Below are 20,003 nucleotides of genomic sequence, written 5' to 3'. Positions count from 1 at the left end.
AACATCCTTGAACCAACAATATGACATATTTTTAAATCTGTCAAATGAAATTCGATTACCGTACATGTTTGGACAGAATGTGAAATTGCCTTTATATATCTGCGTAATGTTGCAATTCCTAACATTACTTTTCTCCTTTAAAATAGGGTGAGACACGTGCGACCTCTCTTTAGTGTGAGTTGGAAGATAGCTTATTCTTTAATTTGCAATTATGCCTTCAGTAAATTTTATGTATTATCTTTTATTGCCTTAAAAATTAGACAAGCATATGACCCATTAAAGTAGCGTCAGAAAGTTACTTCGACAAAGCGACATGACACGGTAACACTCTTAGCGTGGCGCTAATTTCAAGTATTACCTAGGCGACGGAGCAACGTAAAGTCGCCGTTGTCTGAAACATGTCTTTTCGGATCCTCAGGATTCACACTCGGTGCTTTTAGGCTATTCAAGCACTGAGCGTCCACTCGTGAAGAGTTCTACGAGTGAACTAACTAATAAACACAGCCCACTGATTTTCTGACCAGATGTTCCCAGTGGGTCGCGAGTCCGATCCGGTGGTAGATTTTGCGAAGGAGGTAGGGATTGGATTACCTAGAGAGAGTTTATATGCCCGAACGCCCATTAAAAATTTATTGCTGAAGTGTTTTACTTATTGGTGTGTGGTTTTTACTTGGTGATATTTATTGCATTTTATTACTGGTGGTAGGACCTCTTGTGAGTCCGCACGGGTAGGTACCACCGCCCCGCCTATTTCTGCCGTGAAGCAGTAATGCGTTTCGGCTTGTAGGGTGGGGCAGCCTTTGTAACTATCCTGAGACCTTAGAACTTATATTTCAAGGTGTGTGGCGCATTTACGTTGTAAATGTCTATGGGTTCCAGTACCACATCTCGGCAATAAAAAAAAAATCTAATTCTCACTCATTTGTACCTCATTTGATTCTAATTAATGTCATAGTAAATTTCATTTTATTGAAATAGTTCCATGGCTTCGGCTTTTTGTTCCCAAAAATTCAGCTGTATGTCCTTAGCTTCGTTTGCCAGCTCAATGAAAATTTAACCAAAAAATAAAATGTTTGAAAGAAGTTTGAAAGTGTAAAGAGTGGCTCACTGAATTTGGCCCCTCTTTTTTGATTTTCGGATTTTTTAATTTTTAATTGTTCGAGTTTTAATTGTTTGTTCGTCTTTTATTTATTTATAACTAGCTGACCCGGCAGACTTCGTCGTGCCTCAATCGATAAATAAAAGACCTTAACTTTTGTTTAAAATAAACTTCAAACAAACAAAAGGAATCCGTCTGACGGGGGATATCACAGGAAAAACAAAATTGTTATTTTTATTTAATTCCGAGAATTTTCATATTTATTTACCTTTCAAACCTTCTCTGGACTTCTACAAATAATTCAAGGTCAAAATTAGCCACATCGGTCCAGCCGTTCTCGAGCTTTAACGAGACTAACGAACAGCAATTCATTATTATATATTATTATATAGATCAATTAAACAAAATTAAATGAGCACCCTTATGTTGGCACCCCTTAATATCTTTATTTTTATCACTCAGATTAATTAATTTTGATCAATTATCGTTTGTTCTACGACTATTGGTGATTGTTCGATCATAAAAACAATTGAATTCCCAATTATTAATTATTTTATATCTAATAAGCAAACCATCACCTCACGCCTACATTGCGCATGCGCCGGTTTTGCCGTCAGCTGGCAATGGCCGTATTTATTAGCGTTTTGTTAACAAGTGCGTTTATACTGTCTAATTATTTCTTATGTTCTTACTTACTTTTTTAAGTTTCTGACTTTTTGGCGGGAACGCGAGGAGTGAAGTTGTGTGATTTGTTTTATTTTGTCTATTTAGTGTTTCTTCAGGCTTAAATGTCTAATAACGGTGGTTTATTAACCGTTTAATATCTGTGAAAGTGCACAAATGTGAGAAAATTAAAAGCCGCTGGACGTAACTTTTCGAGATTCTCCAAAACGTCCACTGAAAAAATCTCAGTAAATGACCACCATTTTACTAAGATTATATTTCATCCCATCATCATATCATTTCATCTCATATCATCTCATTTCATTTAATTTCATCCCAGTTGATTAATGTCTCAAGTTAATCATCTTCATTTCATCATTTTTCATAAAAATAAGAATATGAATTAAAATAAGACATGACTTAAAGGTCTTAGATACCAGGTCATAAAATCCTTTAAAAAAAAAAAAAGTTTCTTACTTTTCTTATTTTATTCCAATGTGAAGTGAAGGCAAGTGGATTGTTGAATTAAACGTATTAAAGAACTGAACATTGTGCTAAGAAAACCGATTAACTATTATCGCACAAAATTATTGAAATATGGAGGAAACACACATTAACAATTTTGCTTTATCCTTCACCAATAACGTTGTGAGTATACAATAATATTATCTACACCAATTTGAATAATCACACATTTTATTTATTTACATAGGTACTTTCGTGAACTTATCGGAATTTATCGCTATTGAACATTTAAAAATAGCTCTTTAAATTAAATTTTCGACAATTTTCCAAACTACCCTACGGTTTATTTTTATAAAATAAATTGATTCACAATAAGGAATTATTTCGTATTTGTATGCCCATACTTTTAGCACTTTCTGCCAAGTTTGGCATAAATTATTTTGTGACGACTATTCATAAAAGGAACCATAATTTTTTCGATTCCTTTTTACCATATGCTGTTGCTGTGTATGTTAAAAAAAGAACAAATAGTTCATTATAAGTTGTGCTTGAAATAAACAACAGAATAAATGTTAATAAGAAACTATTTAAGATAAATTCAATTAAATAATATATATGTATATATGAAGATAGGGAAGTCTAGATATAAAGGGAACGTTTTTTTCTGAGAGGGTGAAATTGCTTGGGAAACAGATGGTCAGCAATCTAATCTTGAAAATTTTATAAGCAAGATTCGGGCATCTCCCAAATGGCATATGTTCTTTATGAACTACCTTCTCCATGCCTAAAATCAAATAATAAATTTATATACCATTATTTATAGTTTATTTGTTCTCAGGTACTTAAATTTAATTTATTAACCAAATTTATATTACATACGACTTTAGTACTTATGTGAAACAAAATTAAGTATAAGTGTCCTCCTCCTCCTCCTCATGTCCATAATCCTCAATGCTGATAGTTGTGGCCTCCTTTAATAACTTTCTCCTGGACTATCCTGCGCCAGCCCTGCCTATCCTTAGAAGTACGGATGGCATAGTGTACTGAGGTGTAGAGCGTATCTGATCCAACCAACATCTTGCCTGTTACCAGCAGCTTTTATAAATTGTCACCTCTCTTTCTGGCAATATGTCCAAAGACCTCAAAACTCCTCTATGTGCCCATAAGCATCAAAGCTATTTAAATTCTGTAAAAATTAATTGAATAAAAAATTGGTAATCCTTTTGTAAACATTCAGAAAGAAAAATCAGTTTCATAGAATTACAACTTGATGCTGTCCAAATACGGTTTAGCTTTATTTTAAATTCACACAATAAGTATTCTCTGCAACTTCACCGAAAACTTGTTATTACATAATTTACATTTCCCTTTAAAGAGTCCTTGAGTATATCATGGAAGAGACTATTCAGACTGAAAATATCCTATGAAAAGGTTGAAATCTCCCATTTGTTTCATCACTTTTTTTATCCATATTGGATGATTAAGACGCTTTTATTAGCTCCATAACAACATGGTGAAAGACTATTTGCCTTAAGTGAGTATTTGTAACTGTACAAAAGAACAATTTAAAGTTTAAAAGTTGGAAAAATATCATGACAAAAAAAACTTCTTCAGCTATTTTAATGGAGTAAACATAATTAAAGTTCAATTAAAAATTTCATTTATATAGACCAGCTATTACTTACTTATATAAAGAGGATTTTGATTATTTTTTTGTTGGGACTATCTCCCAATTTTAAAAGCTCTTCCACAATATTAAGAAAGCCTAATTCAACTGCTGTACAATTTAATAGCTTATTTGTTATATTGTGTATTATGGTTATACATGTTGATGTTTAATGGTAACACAATAGAATACAATCTTTTGGACTAAAAACATTAGATGGTGCGTGTAAGCTAGGAACTCCCAGGAAAATTTGCCCGTCTTTCCTCTTAACAGTGTATATGAAGCAGTTAGCTGCTACTATGACCATTAATGGTAGCTTTCTACAAGTTTTAACACCCTACTCCATGCATTTCACCCTGAATGATCAATCCTATCAATGGATGCATGCTTTTCAAATAATAGCACTGAAGAATTGATATACCAGCAGTTGGCTTCTCATGAGGGGCAGTCAAGACTGTACTCTGAAGTGGAGATTCAGAGCTCTTTTTTTATTGCATGGGTGATGAGTGAACAAGCATATTACTCACCTGGTGGTAGTTACATACAAAGTCCATAGGCATTACGATGATAATGCTGCCACCCACCCTGAGATATGAGATCAAGCCTCAATTGTATAGAATAGTATAATAGCTATTCTACGCTTCAATTCAGAATGTATTACTGGTTTGAGGAAGAAAGACACCCCACTTGGTGGCGGTATCCAACAGCGAGGACTCACTAGACTTGTTCTTACTGACTTAAAACACATGTTTAATTTAGTAATAATTTCCATTAAACATACAGATTTCTATGTTCACTGACTAGAAGATTGATGTTTTTCTCATGGGAAGTGCTCTAAGGATTTGTTTGAGATAAGCTCGATCAGTGGTGACCACTCACAATTACATAGCCTGCATGTCGTTACTAGCTACAAATAATATAAATAAATAATTAAATAACATATAAACTTGTCATACTCTCTTGACCCCATATTTCATAATCCAATTACTAATGTAAATAGGATCACAACCTAGAGACCTGTGTATTCTACTGTACACGCGAAACAGTGTTAAAACATTATTCTTTTACATCAGATTGTAACAAAAAGTTCTTAAAAATTAGCTATAATGAGAAAAAATAGTGGTGAAATAAAACTGGCAGTGGTTAGGTACTTGTGATGTGAACAATAATTGGAATTTTATGGATTAGTTTTGTCAAAATGACATTCGAAATATAAGAAAGCCCATAATGCCAAATTACAAAAATATACCATTTAAATTACTGTCAAAACGAACGAGTATAATAAATGTAATCTTCCTAATTCTTACATGTGTGGAGTCATACTATTTACCGTTTGCTTTAATTAAATGGATTATAATCGTCGCTAAATATGGTGGATTTGTTGAACTCTTCAAATATTACAGAAACCCCAAACCGAATTATTTTATACATAATTTTCAATACAAACTTGAGTTGTTAACTATACAATTTTCGCAAAAAAATGTGATTATAAGAGAATCGCATTTAAACATAGTTTTAGCTGAAGAAATGACCCAGGTAATGTTTAAAATAGATTTCAGTTCAGGCGTATTTACTAGAATTATTAACAGATTTTTTTGAGTTGCAGATCTTAAATTTTATACATAAGAAACACTTTTACTTTTACTTTATTATTATGCAAATCCTATCACCCAAAATGATCCAAATGATGAATGATATCGCGTAGTAAAAGTAGCTTGCTCACAGTAGGTGCCAATGTTTACCTTCGTAGCTGATAGCTTAAGGAACAAAAAATGACAAAGAAATTTTTATCCCGTGAAAATGAAACGGGTTCCCATTCTTTTTTGGTAAAAACTTTATCGCCGGATAAACCACGGAGCGAATCTCTTAAAAGACTAAATGAGTATCCTATGTGCCTAAGTATCAATCTTTGTTTAGAATTAAAAATATTGTGTGCGATATTCACAAGCAACGCATGCAATATCTGAAAATTTGTTATACGATATAGATATTAGAATAGTAATTACACTATAGTTGAGTCATTTTCATCGGCATTAATAGTAGATAATATTACTACTAACATAATGATAAGAGGTTGGATATTCGGATAGCTTTTTATTTCCGTTCCGGTCACCGTCCTTTTTTTTTTCCTCGCAGAACCTGTCGCTTGCGACGAAGGGCTCGAAGAGTAAATTAACCTATAGAAAGAAACTCAGAGAGACATCAGAGGACGGCGAGAAACTCAGTGGGTTGTGTCTGTGGGTTAATTCGCTCGTCAAGCCCTTCGTCGCAAGCGACGGGTTCGACGAGAACGGTGACCAGTGCTTGAGGTACCTAGAAGCACCGTTAATGGATCGGGAAGATCCGTAATAACGTGCTTAGAGCGACCTCAACTGTTTACCACTCGGTCCGCAGGATCGGGTATGGTTATGTTTCAATACAATTAATACCGTATATCTTATGCCGAGTTTACATTACGAAATTAGTGTCATGCATGTTGAGCTCAGTTTCACGAAAGTAGTTTCGATATATGCGAAAGTAATTTCGTTAAAAAATTAGTGTCGCGAAATCAACAGTATCGCAGTAATCATGGCGCCTTCAGCATCAAAGCTATAATTTGCTATATTCAATGTAGCTAAAGAAATGTTTATATACCTATAAACTTAAAAAAAGACTATCAAGAAAAAAAAAGTTGGTAGATTCGAGGATGGTCAACAAGAAGGCATTTAGGTGCAATGAAGTTAGTCTCTGAATTAGCAGATGAAGATCCTGAGAGTTATAAAAACTATTTTGGAATGAGTGAAGATAATTTTGATTTTTTACTATAGGTGTTTCGGGACCCTTGTCATTGATATTCATTAATAAGATCTATATTTTTTTCTGTACTCCATCATTGGTTTGCCATTTTCAACGCTTGAAGCGCGTCCGAACTAACAATACACACGTCCGCACAGCGCAGGCCCTTTCGCGACATTAGTTTCACGTCGCGTTTACACTATGAAATGAGTTGCATGACATTAATTTCACCAAAAAATCGCGCAGGGCACGAAACTAATTTCCATGCATGAAATTAATGCATGCATTACGAAAGTATTAAATGACACGTGAAACTGTTAGTAAAACTAATGTCACGAAATTAATTTCACGCCACTAATTCGGCTTTAAGGTGGGTGAAAACTTTCACATTGCAATCACCAAGCAACTTTTGAGCTGATTGGCCTACGTATATTGTTATAGATAAGAGGCCACCCAAATATTACGAACGATAACAGGAATTTTAGAACTTTCTAGCCCCCCACTGTATTTAAAAATAATCAAAAGAAAGAATATATTTTCATTTTATTCTTTAATAAAAATACTCAGAAAAGCACTTCGACGACTTAAACCTATTTAAACCCTTACCATTCAGAACTCTCATGGATTTTAGTGTCTCACTTGCAATAACCGCACTTCAAGTTGAACGTTGTCGCGTGAGAGTTAATTTCGTAGCGAGAGTGCTAAAGTATTAATGAATATAAGAGCTACTTCGTAATTTTTTAAAGTTTTTTATTCTCATATAAATTTCGTGTTTTAGTATTTTATTTGAATCTTAACGTGTGACGTCACAAAGTTTTTGACCAAAGCTTATAAGCTTATACAGGTGAGTTCTGATTTAAAGGGTGGGAAAGTCATGGTACTGCAGTGTTGAAACTTCATTTTTCATGTCTCCAAATGGGCGACATTCATCTTGAGATATCGATATCTAAGGTAATCACAAAACCTATAAAGACGGTACCTGCTCGGAGCAGATTATGACGATTTTTATTTTAAGGTTCAGCTTTCGCGAATCATAGAGTTAATTAACCCTTTTGCAGCTGAGAGGTGAGTATCGCTCGCCACACGATTTAATTACAAATGACAAAAAGAACGATAAGAACAGATATCAAAAACATCAACAAGATGCCAACCATTAAATAAAGTAACATTAATATTTTATACAGCGCATCGAATTTCCGTACCAAAGCTATGAGCGAAACCCACCCCTCGAGTGCAAAAGGTTAAATAATTTTAACGGTTTAATCTAGCACTGAATTTTCATTTCGATTATTGCAATATTTTTTTTATCACAGACGACTGATTCGTATTGGATGGGCAACGTTTCTCTTTAATTAATTTGAATATGAGCTACAATAAATAAATTCACGCGGCATTTAGTGAAGTGACCTATAATAAAGGGCACTCGTAATAAAAGTATCTAAAAAAATAAAACCAGTAACGACGTGAGCAGTAAACTTTACGTTTTGGTTTACTGCACCGTTAACTTCAGATAGATACCTGAATGTTTTTATGACCAAACTTTACTCGCCACATTTTTATCAGAGACAAGTGTTATTACTTTTTATTTTTCTTTAACGTATACATAAATCTGTTCGGAATCCAAATTGCTCTGCATACCTTTAAGAGGAAGGAGCCGGTTGAATATCTTCGCAGTAATTAATTACCTAATAAAGATGAAAATGTTGTTTTACTAATAGGATGGTTTGGTTTTGTCTTGTTGCTAAACTTCGTGCGTTTATATGCGTATTTGCCATAACGTATTTTCTACGAATGTACGGTTATAAAAGTTCACATTTCATTGAATTAATCGCTCCTAACAATTATTTAATATATTTTCATTTAGAGTAATATAATTAAAATAATTCATTATAAGTAAAACTATTAGATGTGTCACATAGTTTGGAAAGAGACTTAATATAAAGACAAAGAGGCTTAGACGCTCTTGACATAAATTGATCAAAATAATGAAAAAGTCTGATAGGTTAAAATATTTACCAGTTGTCTGGCCACCCTTTGACCTTTGATATTTTTAGGGGAAAAAAGAGCCCTAAGTCTATCTGCCAATTTACGCCTTTCAAGTAGTTAATTTATTTTCAAAGATGGAAAAAAAGAAAAGTATAAGGTGATTTATTCACCGGGTAGTGAAACAACCTAACTTTTTTTTAAACACTATCAATAGTATCCCCTAAGCTATGGTAATATAGAACGGGTGTGTCCGTGTGTATAAAAGTAGAATTTATATAGTTATATACTTTTATACACACGGACACACCTGATCTTTCCACAAATGTTTGCGGAAACGGATCGAAGTGGAAAGTGAACCCACGACCATCAGTCCAGTAACTAGGGGCGCTAAACAACCATCCATCAGTCAACATGTATTTCAACTCAATTTTCAGCTCAAACGCACGGCGTCTGAGACTAGACTAGTAGGTAGTCAAGGTTCCGCCTCAACCTTTCGATCAAATCATTCCATTTTCTTTTATTCAACTGAATTTAGCACGTGACCGGCGTACAAATGGTCCTTCTGGATCGCTTTCTTAAAATAAGTTACGCATTTGCACGTCTCTGATCTGAGACTAGTTTTTCTTGCCTTTTTTTTCATATCTTTTTTTTTTGCTTAGGTTCAATTACAATGTGATTTTACAAGTTATAATTTTACCGTTGATACCCCTATGCGAAGTGTTCCGTTAAATCTGTTAATATTACTAGGGAGTTTTACGATAATATTAAGTAGAAGCTATTTGAGCAAATGTCTTTCAAATTGGGTCAGCGAGTTTCACGGCAGGTCACTTTGTCCTTATAACGTGAAATGGGATTAGTGACACCGCATTTATTAATTACAAGCTAAGACTGGGTTGAAAGAGGAGACCTATTATACTACATGGTTATAAAATAAATACCTTTTTTATTTTATAATTGAAAGATTACTGATGGCCCAGAGTCCAGTTTCACCAGGACAGATGGGCGAGCAAATTCTCAGCCAGGAGGGGTGGGATTTGCTAACAGCTACTCGAGCGCCTCCGAAAGAGACCTAACAGCTCAAGAGCAGCTGCTTCGCGAATGAATCTACTACCGGATCGGAATCGCGACCCGCTGAGAAAATCCGGCGAGAAACTCAGCGGACTGATGCATGGGTTGCACGTCAACCTCTATGTCGAGTTCGACGAGTACTGTTACCGGGGTCCCTAAGCCTACTCCTAGTGTTAGAGCTGAAGACGTCATAAAAGAAATACCGTGTAGTATAACCGTCTCCTCTTGTTACTCGTGCATGCGAGTAGTAGACCTAATAATTATCTAGAACAAATAAGTTGCAATGGAATTTTTCTTTGAAACAAAATTTAATCTAAAATTGGTAACTGTAAACTTTGTTCAGTTTTTGGACCGCATATCACTGATTAGTGTCCAAGCAGTATACTGCGTACTATAAATTATTTAAGATTGTTTTGACCTCTTTCAGCTAAGCTATTGCGGGCAAGACTGTAAAAAAATTCCACCGGCCTTACAGAAAATGTATGGTGCCAAAGTGAAATGTTTAGATCTAAGGTAAGTTACGTAGAATATATCTGTGTAGTATTTTCATAAAAACGTGTAAACGTTAAAATATTAAAAACTTGAACATTCATTCATGACTGATATTGTAGAAATTTATTCAAGACTAGTGGTCGCCCAGCGATCGAAAATCGACCATAATTAATTGAAATTATAAGTTTGAACATATTATGGTTCTATTATCACATTTCTATATTAATCAATGTTCTATAATCACAGATTTCGCCAAGGCTACACTATAGACGAATAATATTAAAGGAAATCAATATTAATCTATTCTCAATTTGACCATAGACTTTAATGGTAGTGTGTGTAATGTTTTTTTTTATTGATTTAATGTATTTTTGTGCATAATTTTAAAGAAATGTTAGCATTTTGCACTCCTTCTCTATATTCTCTATAAGTGTGGGAAATTTCATACTCCTCCGTCCGCGCAATTTTCGTAAATAGGGGTACAACGTTTTTGCTTTACCTATTAAGTTAAGTATAGTAACTGGAATAGTTTATCATGAAATTCATTAAACTTTAAGACATTTTTTTTGTATTTAAAAATCAAACATTGATTTCAAAATCAGAATAATCCAATTCGCGTACAATACCTACAATCCCTTCCACCGATAAGTGACCACCCGAAATAATATGGAGAAGTGCGTAAACAGGCACTGTTAGTTAAAGCTTATAGCTATACAATGATAAAAAACTAGTTGATATTTGTTGAAGATATGAAAGAAAAAAGATGTGCAAAACCGACGTAAGAAAAGAATTATCAAAAAAAAAAACTAAATAATCTATGTCAGGTAGACTCCTCATCATCTGTGGACCGCTTAGTCCCACATACCCCGCTCGCCCCCTAGGTGCGGGGACCTCGTAGGAGGTTCGGTCCCCGGCAAACAAAGGCAGACCCCTCATTGTAGGATTTTTTCTCGGTGATTTTACGGAATTTTTGTTGGGGCGGTCACTTAACGATGGAAGTCATTGTGTATATAACAAATATAAATGTTGTTTTAAAAAAAAAAAAAACGCTTTAAATAGGAAGCAGAACTGAAAATTAAAACTATTAGATTTTTTACCCCGGTGTTTTTGTATTTTATATACATTAATGTATGCTACATTTAAGGTACGGTAACGGTATCTTAAATCTGCATAAATAAAAAACTATTTCGACTCCGTCGAGCCGAGATAAGATTTGCTACAAAGGCATAAAGAATGCGACCGAAAATATAAAAACAAAACCGAATAATTTATTACGACCAGTTTTATTAAGGCCTGTTGTTTACATTGACATTTTATAACGTTTGTGTTCATATAATAAACTTTGTCCGTTGAAACTATGGGCTTAATTTGATGTATAATACGTCTCGAAAACTCATAGCCTCTAAAAAGCGAGTAAACTTTCAGTACTTTTCATATTCATGTCAGCATTAAGATACAACATGAGGCCTCTGCAAATATTTTTAATGCTAAATAAATATGCCTCCCGACCTTATGTAACTTTTAATTAAAATACAAGGGTGCCTACAAGAGAAATCACTTAATCATCACCCAGAAACGAACCTATGAATATAGTTTTTAGTTGACTTTTAAAATATTTGCTTAAAGAACAGATAATATTCATATCGCTACGACGACAGCATGCTTACTACCCTACATATTATAAAAAATAAACCCTTTTTTTTTCACATTTCACAACTAATTCCAGTAAGTACATCTATATTGGTATAAATAGTAACTTTTTACTTATTGCGTCCTTTGTATGGCACACGTGAATATTGACGTTACTATTCAATATACTGCATGAAATTATAAAGCTCATAATTTCTCCATTAAGTTGATAGTATCGAGGGGTGAAAAGCTATTTGGTTTAAGCGACATTTTTGCAACTTTAATTATATAAAGTTTAATGGTAGGCAGCGGCTTGGCTCTGCCCTGGCATTGCTGACGTCCATGAGCGACGGTGACCACTTACCATCACGTGGCCCGTATGCTCGTCTGCCTACAAAGGCAATAAAAAAATAAAAAAGTTAAATTATGAAAAAACATCGTGACAAAAAACTTCTTCAACTATTTGAATGGGGCAAAATTAATTGAAGTTCAATTAAAAAATGGAATTGTTGATGGTAATACCAAATAAAACCGACTTTTAATTACAAAGATAAATGTCGCGTATTAAGCGCTTAAATTTCGCTTAAACGAAATAGCATTTCACTCGATATATTGTTTGCTAGCGTCAAAAATTAGTCAAGACGCCGTCTGATATTCAAGCCATTATGCAAATTGTTTTGTGTTTTAAATCCCTCCAAACGTGGCTTTCAATATGAATAAGTAAACAAGAAAGTGATTATTTTTATTTATTTACAGTTACAACAGTATCGAAACATTAAAGGGTCTCGAACAGTTCGCGAGGCTGGAGGAGTTGATTTTAGACAACAACCAGTTGAGTGACGGAATCAAGTTTCCAAAGTTGCCATATTTAAAAACTCTGTCCCTCAATAATAATCAGGTATTTTACGTTTTACGTTACGTTGGACCGTTTCTGAGGACCGAAATTCGTAATAAGCGGATTAACAAATACATTGAACATTTAAAATTGAGAAAATCCTATTTGTTTGTTAATATATTTTCGCAGCGCGCAATGCAAAAGGATTTAAATTTAAGCGGCGCGCGAGGTCAACGGTCTCGCGTGTTTCTCACGCTTTATCAACTACCTTCGCTTTATTGCAATTTCATGTGAACGTTCTAATATATAATTATTAAGTAGTAGCTGAACAAAACAATAGTTTTTTTTTTCAAATAGGCTTCGGGAACGGTTCTCTCAAATACTGCCAACTTAATTTATTTCATTAATTTTATATGAATAGATAGAACAAAAATAATGATCTAGTGTCAAAATATACCATAGTAGAAGTAGAATAAAAATTTGTTTCTAAGCATATTATTAGCCGGTAGCCCACACGCGTAGGTATCATCATCCTTGATTTTGCCTGTTGGATGTTCTCATCCTTGCATCCTTTTATCGTTTAAAAACAATTATCCGACAATAGAAGCCTTTTAGTTAACCGATTGTGTTCAATTGAGACTTAAGTATAAATAAAATAACACTTAGCTTTAAATAAAATTATTTATTTAATTATTTATTTAATATTTAAATAAGTAAATAACATACAACAAACCTAAAATTACGATAAATATTTGCTTACGTTAAACATGAACTTATTGTATCTATCTAAATAAATCTATACTTAGTTATTTAGTACACTTCTAACCTCGAATAATTCACCGACATTTTAAATGGTAGTTTTATTTTTATTCATAAAAATTTAATAGCTGTTTGAATTTCACATAAAACATAAATTAGCTAATTAATCTATATTCATTTGAAGGTTAGTAGTATCTGCGATCGTTACGCTCTTACGTATTAATTTTAAATTTTAAGTTTTCCATACTGAAAATGATATAAAGACAGAATTTTAGAAGGGACAGATTGTAAAATTCCGATCACGAATTGAAAACCAGTTGGCATTCAGTTAACCTTTTTTTGCTTAACTTTTAAACGTTTATCCAATCTTGCTATTAAATTAGACTCGGTCATTATTAATGACTGACTTAAATTTTAAACTGTCATCGCAGATTCAAGAATGCGCACGACAAACAACCGGTTACCATATAATATTTATATTGATAATTGCATTGTTGACTTATTCATATTTACTTGAGAATTAAAAATAAACAAAATATTACATTTGAATTTGGAATCTGTCATTTTTATATGAATGCTTATTGAGTTTTCTCATTTTGGCGCCATTACATTGTACAATATTTTGCGATATTAAAATGGAGTGGGGTGATAAAGAGAACCGAATCGCTGTGATTGCATTACACAAAGTAGGTATGGGGCCAAATTAAATTTTTAAAACTCTCCATACGCTTGGTATTAGTAAAATGTTTGTGTACCGGGCTATTAATAGGTGCAACGAGACCTCCTCTGTGACCGAAAAAGATCTGGCCGTCCACGTAGTATTCGTATGAAAAAGGTGGTCAAAGCAGTAAGGGAAAGAATTCGAAGAAATCCTGTCCGAAAGCAAAAGATTTTATCTCGGGAGATGAAGATAGCACCTAGAACTATATGTGAAAAAAATTTACATTTATGTATGTAAATATAATTTATGCTTTTTCGATTCGTTGATCATTCACGTAGGTAATCATTTAAAAGTGTATTTGTATTGTAGTAATGCGAATCACATTAACAATTTAAAGTCCTGTGTTAGATTTAGGGTGCTGTAATTTTCAGATAGCCAATTTGGAGGATCTCGTTGATAAAATAAGGGAGAACTTCCCCGTGTTGTCTTACCTCAGTCTTCTAAGTAACAAAGCGTGTCCCAACCAACTTTCCGACGTTGACAAAGACGACTCCGACTACCAAAGATACAGGTGTGAAGATTCCTAAAAAAAATTATTTATTTATTTCATAGATGGTTAGACGAGCTCACAGCCCACCTGGTTTTAGGTGGTTACTGGAGCCCATAGACATCTACAACGTAAATGCGCCACCCGCCTTGAGATATAAGTTCTAAGGTCTCAAGTATAGTTACAACGGCTGCCCCACCCTTCAAACCGAAACGCATTACTGCTTCACCGTAGAAGTAGGTATGGTAGGTATGGTAACTGTTGCTATAGAATCGGAATTTTAAGGATCAGAGAGTGATACAAGCAACCCCTTTTCCCTGTACGATGGGACGTGTATATATTTTTTTTAAATACCAAATTTATAGCCTAAGCCGCGGGGAGGGTCTAATTTTATTCTAACTTGGACAGCCCTTATTAACGCAGGTACTATGTGATATACAAGATACCGCACCTGCGTTTTTTGGACTCACGTCGCGTCACCACCACTGAGCGCAGGGAGGCGGCAGTGCGCGGTGAGTTCATGAAGGTTCGGAGACCACCAGACGTACCGGATGCCGGACCCTCGATCGCTTCACCGGTCGTAGCCGCCGGAGGTCAACGACCCCTACCTATTGATCTCTCCGCGGTGGGCAAACACAAAGGTAAGAAGAGCTCTTTGATATTATTTACGGCACTCTTATACGACGAACAAGCAGCAGCTTGACTCTGCCCCTGACATTGATGAGGTCCATGGGCGACGGTTATCACTCACCATCACACGGGCCGTATGCTCGTCTGCCTACAACAGCAATAAAAAAAGGTTTGATTTTTATCTGGATATTTAACATCTCTATATACATATTTAAATCTATACTAATATTATAAAGAGGAAAGATTTGTTTGTTTGTTTGTTTCGAATAGGCTCCGAAACTACTGGACCGATTTGAAAAATTCTTTTTCCATTAGAAGCCGACATTGTCCCTGATGAACATAGGCTACTTTTTTTATTATTTTTTTTATATTTTTTTTGTTTCATGTGTGTTTTAATGTTTCCGAAGCGAAGCGAGGGCGGGTCGCTAGTGTATGAATAACAGTCTTTGATTTCCATACTACAGGGATTCGTGAGGATTGGTCTGGCAGCAAACTATAGTAGTATAGGTATTCTGTAGGTATGGGAATCCGAGTGTGAAATAGTTGTAATAAAACAATTGTTTATAGTTTTTATTGAATAAATACTCTAATACTAATAAACCATAGTGTAAAAACACCAAAATAAAGCAAAATAAAGTACGTAACATACATTATACATATATATTTTTTGTAAAGGTCAGTTTACTGTACGCTTCTGTTCTTTACCATTGCTGCCTGTACTATATTATCCTAGTCTAGTCTGTACCTAGTATAAAAAAAAAACATTCACCGATTTGTTTTTTTGTTAAAAATCTATACTGCCTGCATGTAAATATTAATAAATTGATGCCGTGTTTGAGTCAATCGTAAAGCGCCAGATCAAAATAAATTTATTCAAAATAGAAGTAATCGAATAGGTTCGATCGCTAGAGAATTACAAAATAAAATTAACTTATGCATAGAATTCACATTGATTCTAATTGGATTCCATGGTCATCACACACTACCGACCAGTTTGTCTCAAAGAAATAGCTTTGAACGATAACATGGCCTATTGTATAATACTTTAGGACTATTATTGTTTATAGAACTTTTCTTAACTAATTTTGATGTATATTCCGTATAGTATAGTATTCTAAATTTCGCGCGAATAAACAATCTGAACCGAACTAATAAAATTATACGTAATATATAAATTGGCCTAGTAAAGCATTATTTTGTATTATATATTTTTAATTAACATAAACAGCGCCAGTGCATTTAGATTTTGAAAAATGAAACAATCGAAATAAAAATAATGAGTGCCAATACGCAAATTAAAACAATAGTTTGTAGTACCAACATCTAAATAACGATTAAGGCACCATTTCGATAGAACAAACGCGGTCTTTAATTGCTATTTTCACGTACATAATCAAAATTAATTGGTTTGTTCTACTTATTATTTTTAACGCGTTTTCACGAACTCCACGATAAAGGAGCCCTATGATGTATCCTAAAAAACAATAATTGCATAGTTTATGAGTAATCAATATAATAATATAATTATACCAGCGGACCCGACAGACGTTGTCCTGCAAAAATTCATTCAGGTCAATCCAGTCGTTTAGTTGCAATATAGATAAATAACCTAGATACCGACTGCAGCGCCATCTGCCGGGTTGATTTGTCAATCTAAACCATCCAGGGCGCCGCCCAAATGCATACAAAAAAATCATTCAAATCTGTCCAGCCATTTGTTTAGGGGGAGTCAGTGACATACACACGTGTACAGTAGAATTATATATATAAAGATTAGGATAGGGCGTACTAGGCTATTTTTGCTTCGTAGGAATCTTTCATTCTAGCTTAAAGAATTTCCGGGAGCCGAATGGTTACGGCAACAATCTACAACAATAAAAAAAAGTATAAGTAAAACCTGCAATTGTTTTCATTGTGTCGCAATCATACCTTTCCTGTTGCTTTTTCGTTTCAGCGAACTTCAAATAACAAGGGTAACAAAAAAGTTATCTCTTCAAACAATATATACCTACATTAAATTACATTTATCATGTTTTAATAATTCCAGGTGCCTACGGTAAATGTCTATACAAGTACACGGGCAAACATTCAGAAGGAAACAGATTTATTCTCAACAGTGATTTGTAATCGAAACAGTTTTATAAAGAAATACTATAATGATATCCTTTAGTTTTTAATTATTATTTTTTATTTGATACCTATCACTCGTTTAACAGTCGAAAATTGGGTGACCCATTCGTAATTTCTAAACAAAAAAAAATTGTGTGTATTGTTAATCCGATAGGCAACAAGTTGCTAAAGCGACGACGTTCATCTAAAACATTGTAAACCATGGGCTCGTTTGCCTTCAATGGTATTTAACAGAAAAAAAAAACGTAAAAAATTAACCTCAAAAAATATTAAATTGTTTCAAAACAGAATCTCATGTATGGTTACAAATAATTTAGTGCACTGTCATTTTGGGTTAAGCATCGATTCTTTATTCTTTATATTATGTTACTAAAACGGTTTTAGCTAAAATAAAATTACTTATTGGTTGTCTCAAGGGCGGATCCAGCTTTGGCGCCAGGAGGGGGTCATATAGTCAAATTTAGATGCGTTCGTTCCCAGACGTTTGCCATTATACAAAGTTATTATATTATATTAAATTAATTAAATATTGAAGGTATGTAGTTACATAAAATCTGTATGGTGACAAAATATATAAATAAAATCATTATATTCAATTAATGGTCTACCTAAATCCTGGAACCAGCTCAGGGGGTGGTCATGACCCCCATGACCCCCCCTGGATCCGCCATTGGGTTGTCTATTGTACTTACCTATGTTTTGTACCCAATAATAAATTACAAATGGGTTATGCATTATTCTTTTTGCACAGGATTTATCAAATTTATTCTAATTGATATATGAAATATACGTATTATATAATACGCATTTAATTTCATGTGATGAATATTATTAATTATTGTTCATAAGATAGTAGCATGTTCAATGAAAAATTGAAACATTCCATCTTTTTTTTTAATAATTTACATTTTTATTTTATTGTGTTATACCGTTTCTTTTAGAATTATGTGACTGAAACAAATGAAGGATTCCATATTTATTTTGGCATTCCGAAATTAATTGTCTTCAAGCATTTTGATACGTTGTTCTTAAACTTTGTACTTAAGTTATGAAAAAAATATAAATGCGAAAATTTTTAGGCAGTCTATAATTATTTTAACTGTCACTTTGAGTATTCACTTAATTATTCTGATTAGTCTTAAGAATCCGTAAGTCTGGATTTCATCCATAGAATGAGGATGATATATTCCCGAATATAAGAAAAGGTTAAGTATCGAACTTTATGTACCCTGCCATAGAAGCTTTAATTATAAGTATATTTTTGTGAAAATACTCATTTTTTTAGTAAAAGCTAGATTTTTTTTGTTTTGTGTCTAAACAACAAATTCATGCAATACATTTGATAAGAAATTAAATAAAACTTAATTGTATAAAATTAAATGCACCTGTTATAAAATTTTGCATGCATTTCAAAGATAATTGACAGACATCAAACTCAAATTTAATTCAAATTAATAACTCTTGGTTGATAGCGTGACCAGAGAGTTGACGAGCATGTCCCTTATTAAAGAAATCAGCAAGAATGTAATGCATATGCTATCGCCTGACATTGCTAATGAGCGATAATGTCTACTCACCGTCAGGCGAGTCGTATGCTTGTCTAAAAAATAAAAAGTAGTTTATTTTGTAGCTGGATATACGCGCTTTGAAAAATGTTAACACTCTCCATTAGCAAGGCTGTCAATATTTCGTTGAGATTAAGTTAATCTTGTTTACGCTTGCTTGTAATGTCAATAAAAATGCTACGTCGCTATTCAAGCGAGGAAAAAATAGAATATTTTTTTCCAGTTTCGTTGGCATTCCCCTTTTAAGACAAAATATACAATTAAAATTTGTTTTTTCTTGCGCTTTTGTTCCTCCAAGATGTATTAGTTGTATGTGTGAAAATGAAATATATCTGCTCGTATAATATATTATAAAGGTAATCTTATTTTGAGATTATATTAAATATCTTGTTATTAATTCAATTCTTGTGCTATTCATTCTAAAAATATATTTCGGCAGTTGTTTTTTTTATTGTTTGTCTAAGTATGTTTTGTTAACAATAAAACGTTGTAATTTATTTAGTGTTTCTTATTTTTGTGAATATATTTTCAGGATATTTACTGATCATATTTGAAAACCTCACAATTGACTACCTTACCACCACCCTGGCTATTTTTGCCGCGAAGCTTACGCACTACGCAGTTTATTTATTGCAACAATAAGTGAACGATCTCTGGCTCACCTGGTGTTAAGCAGTCAAAGGAGCCCATAGTCCTCTTAAGATGAATGTCGCCATCCACCTTGAGACATGAGTTTGAAGTCTCAATTGCATTGTATAATGGATACAAACCAGAACGGATGACTGCACGTATTTCTTTAGAAAAATAGACACGTGCCTGGGAGATTTTAAAATCGATATTTTTTAGGCCGCGACAACTTGAAACGTTTCTCCCGCGTGAAAACAACAGAAATTGGGCCAAGTTCTTAACTGAGACTTCATGTATATGTCAGCATGTGCTATAGGGCTACGATAAACCCTTAAGGTCACAGCACATTAGACACCCGGCACCCACTCCGCACCGCCTCGTCGCACGGCTTCCATTCGTGGTCCAC

At 33.8% G+C, this 20,003-nt stretch overlaps 1 protein-coding gene and 1 long non-coding RNA gene across 2 annotated transcripts; one reads left to right on the top strand and one right to left on the bottom strand.

Moving 5' to 3' along the window:
* The first annotated feature begins 1,814 nt into the window (after window positions 1-1,814).
* LOC101740468 (leucine-rich melanocyte differentiation-associated protein) lies at window positions 1,815-19,467 on the top strand. The gene is made up of 6 exons (XM_004931056.5): window positions 1,815-2,410; window positions 10,150-10,235; window positions 12,600-12,741; window positions 14,530-14,669; window positions 15,069-15,286; window positions 17,323-19,467. The coding sequence occupies exons 1-6, from the start codon at window positions 2,360-2,362 to the stop codon at window positions 17,400-17,402; spliced, it is 717 nt and encodes a 238-aa protein (XP_004931113.2). The 5' UTR covers window positions 1,815-2,359; the 3' UTR covers window positions 17,403-19,467.
* On the bottom strand, window positions 3,030-5,048 carry LOC134199375 (uncharacterized). Its single transcript, XR_009973855.1, has 2 exons — window positions 3,913-5,048; window positions 3,030-3,413 (listed from the first exon to the last, which is right to left on the bottom strand). It is a non-coding gene; the product is annotated as an uncharacterized LOC134199375 (long non-coding RNA).
* Window positions 19,468-20,003: the final 536 nt, after the last annotated feature.

Source organism: Bombyx mori, chromosome 9 (genome assembly GCF_030269925.1).
Source record: "Bombyx mori chromosome 9, ASM3026992v2".
NCBI lineage: Eukaryota > Metazoa > Arthropoda > Insecta > Lepidoptera > Bombycidae > Bombyx > Bombyx mori.
This window is presented reverse-complemented; position numbering and strand designations above follow the sequence as displayed.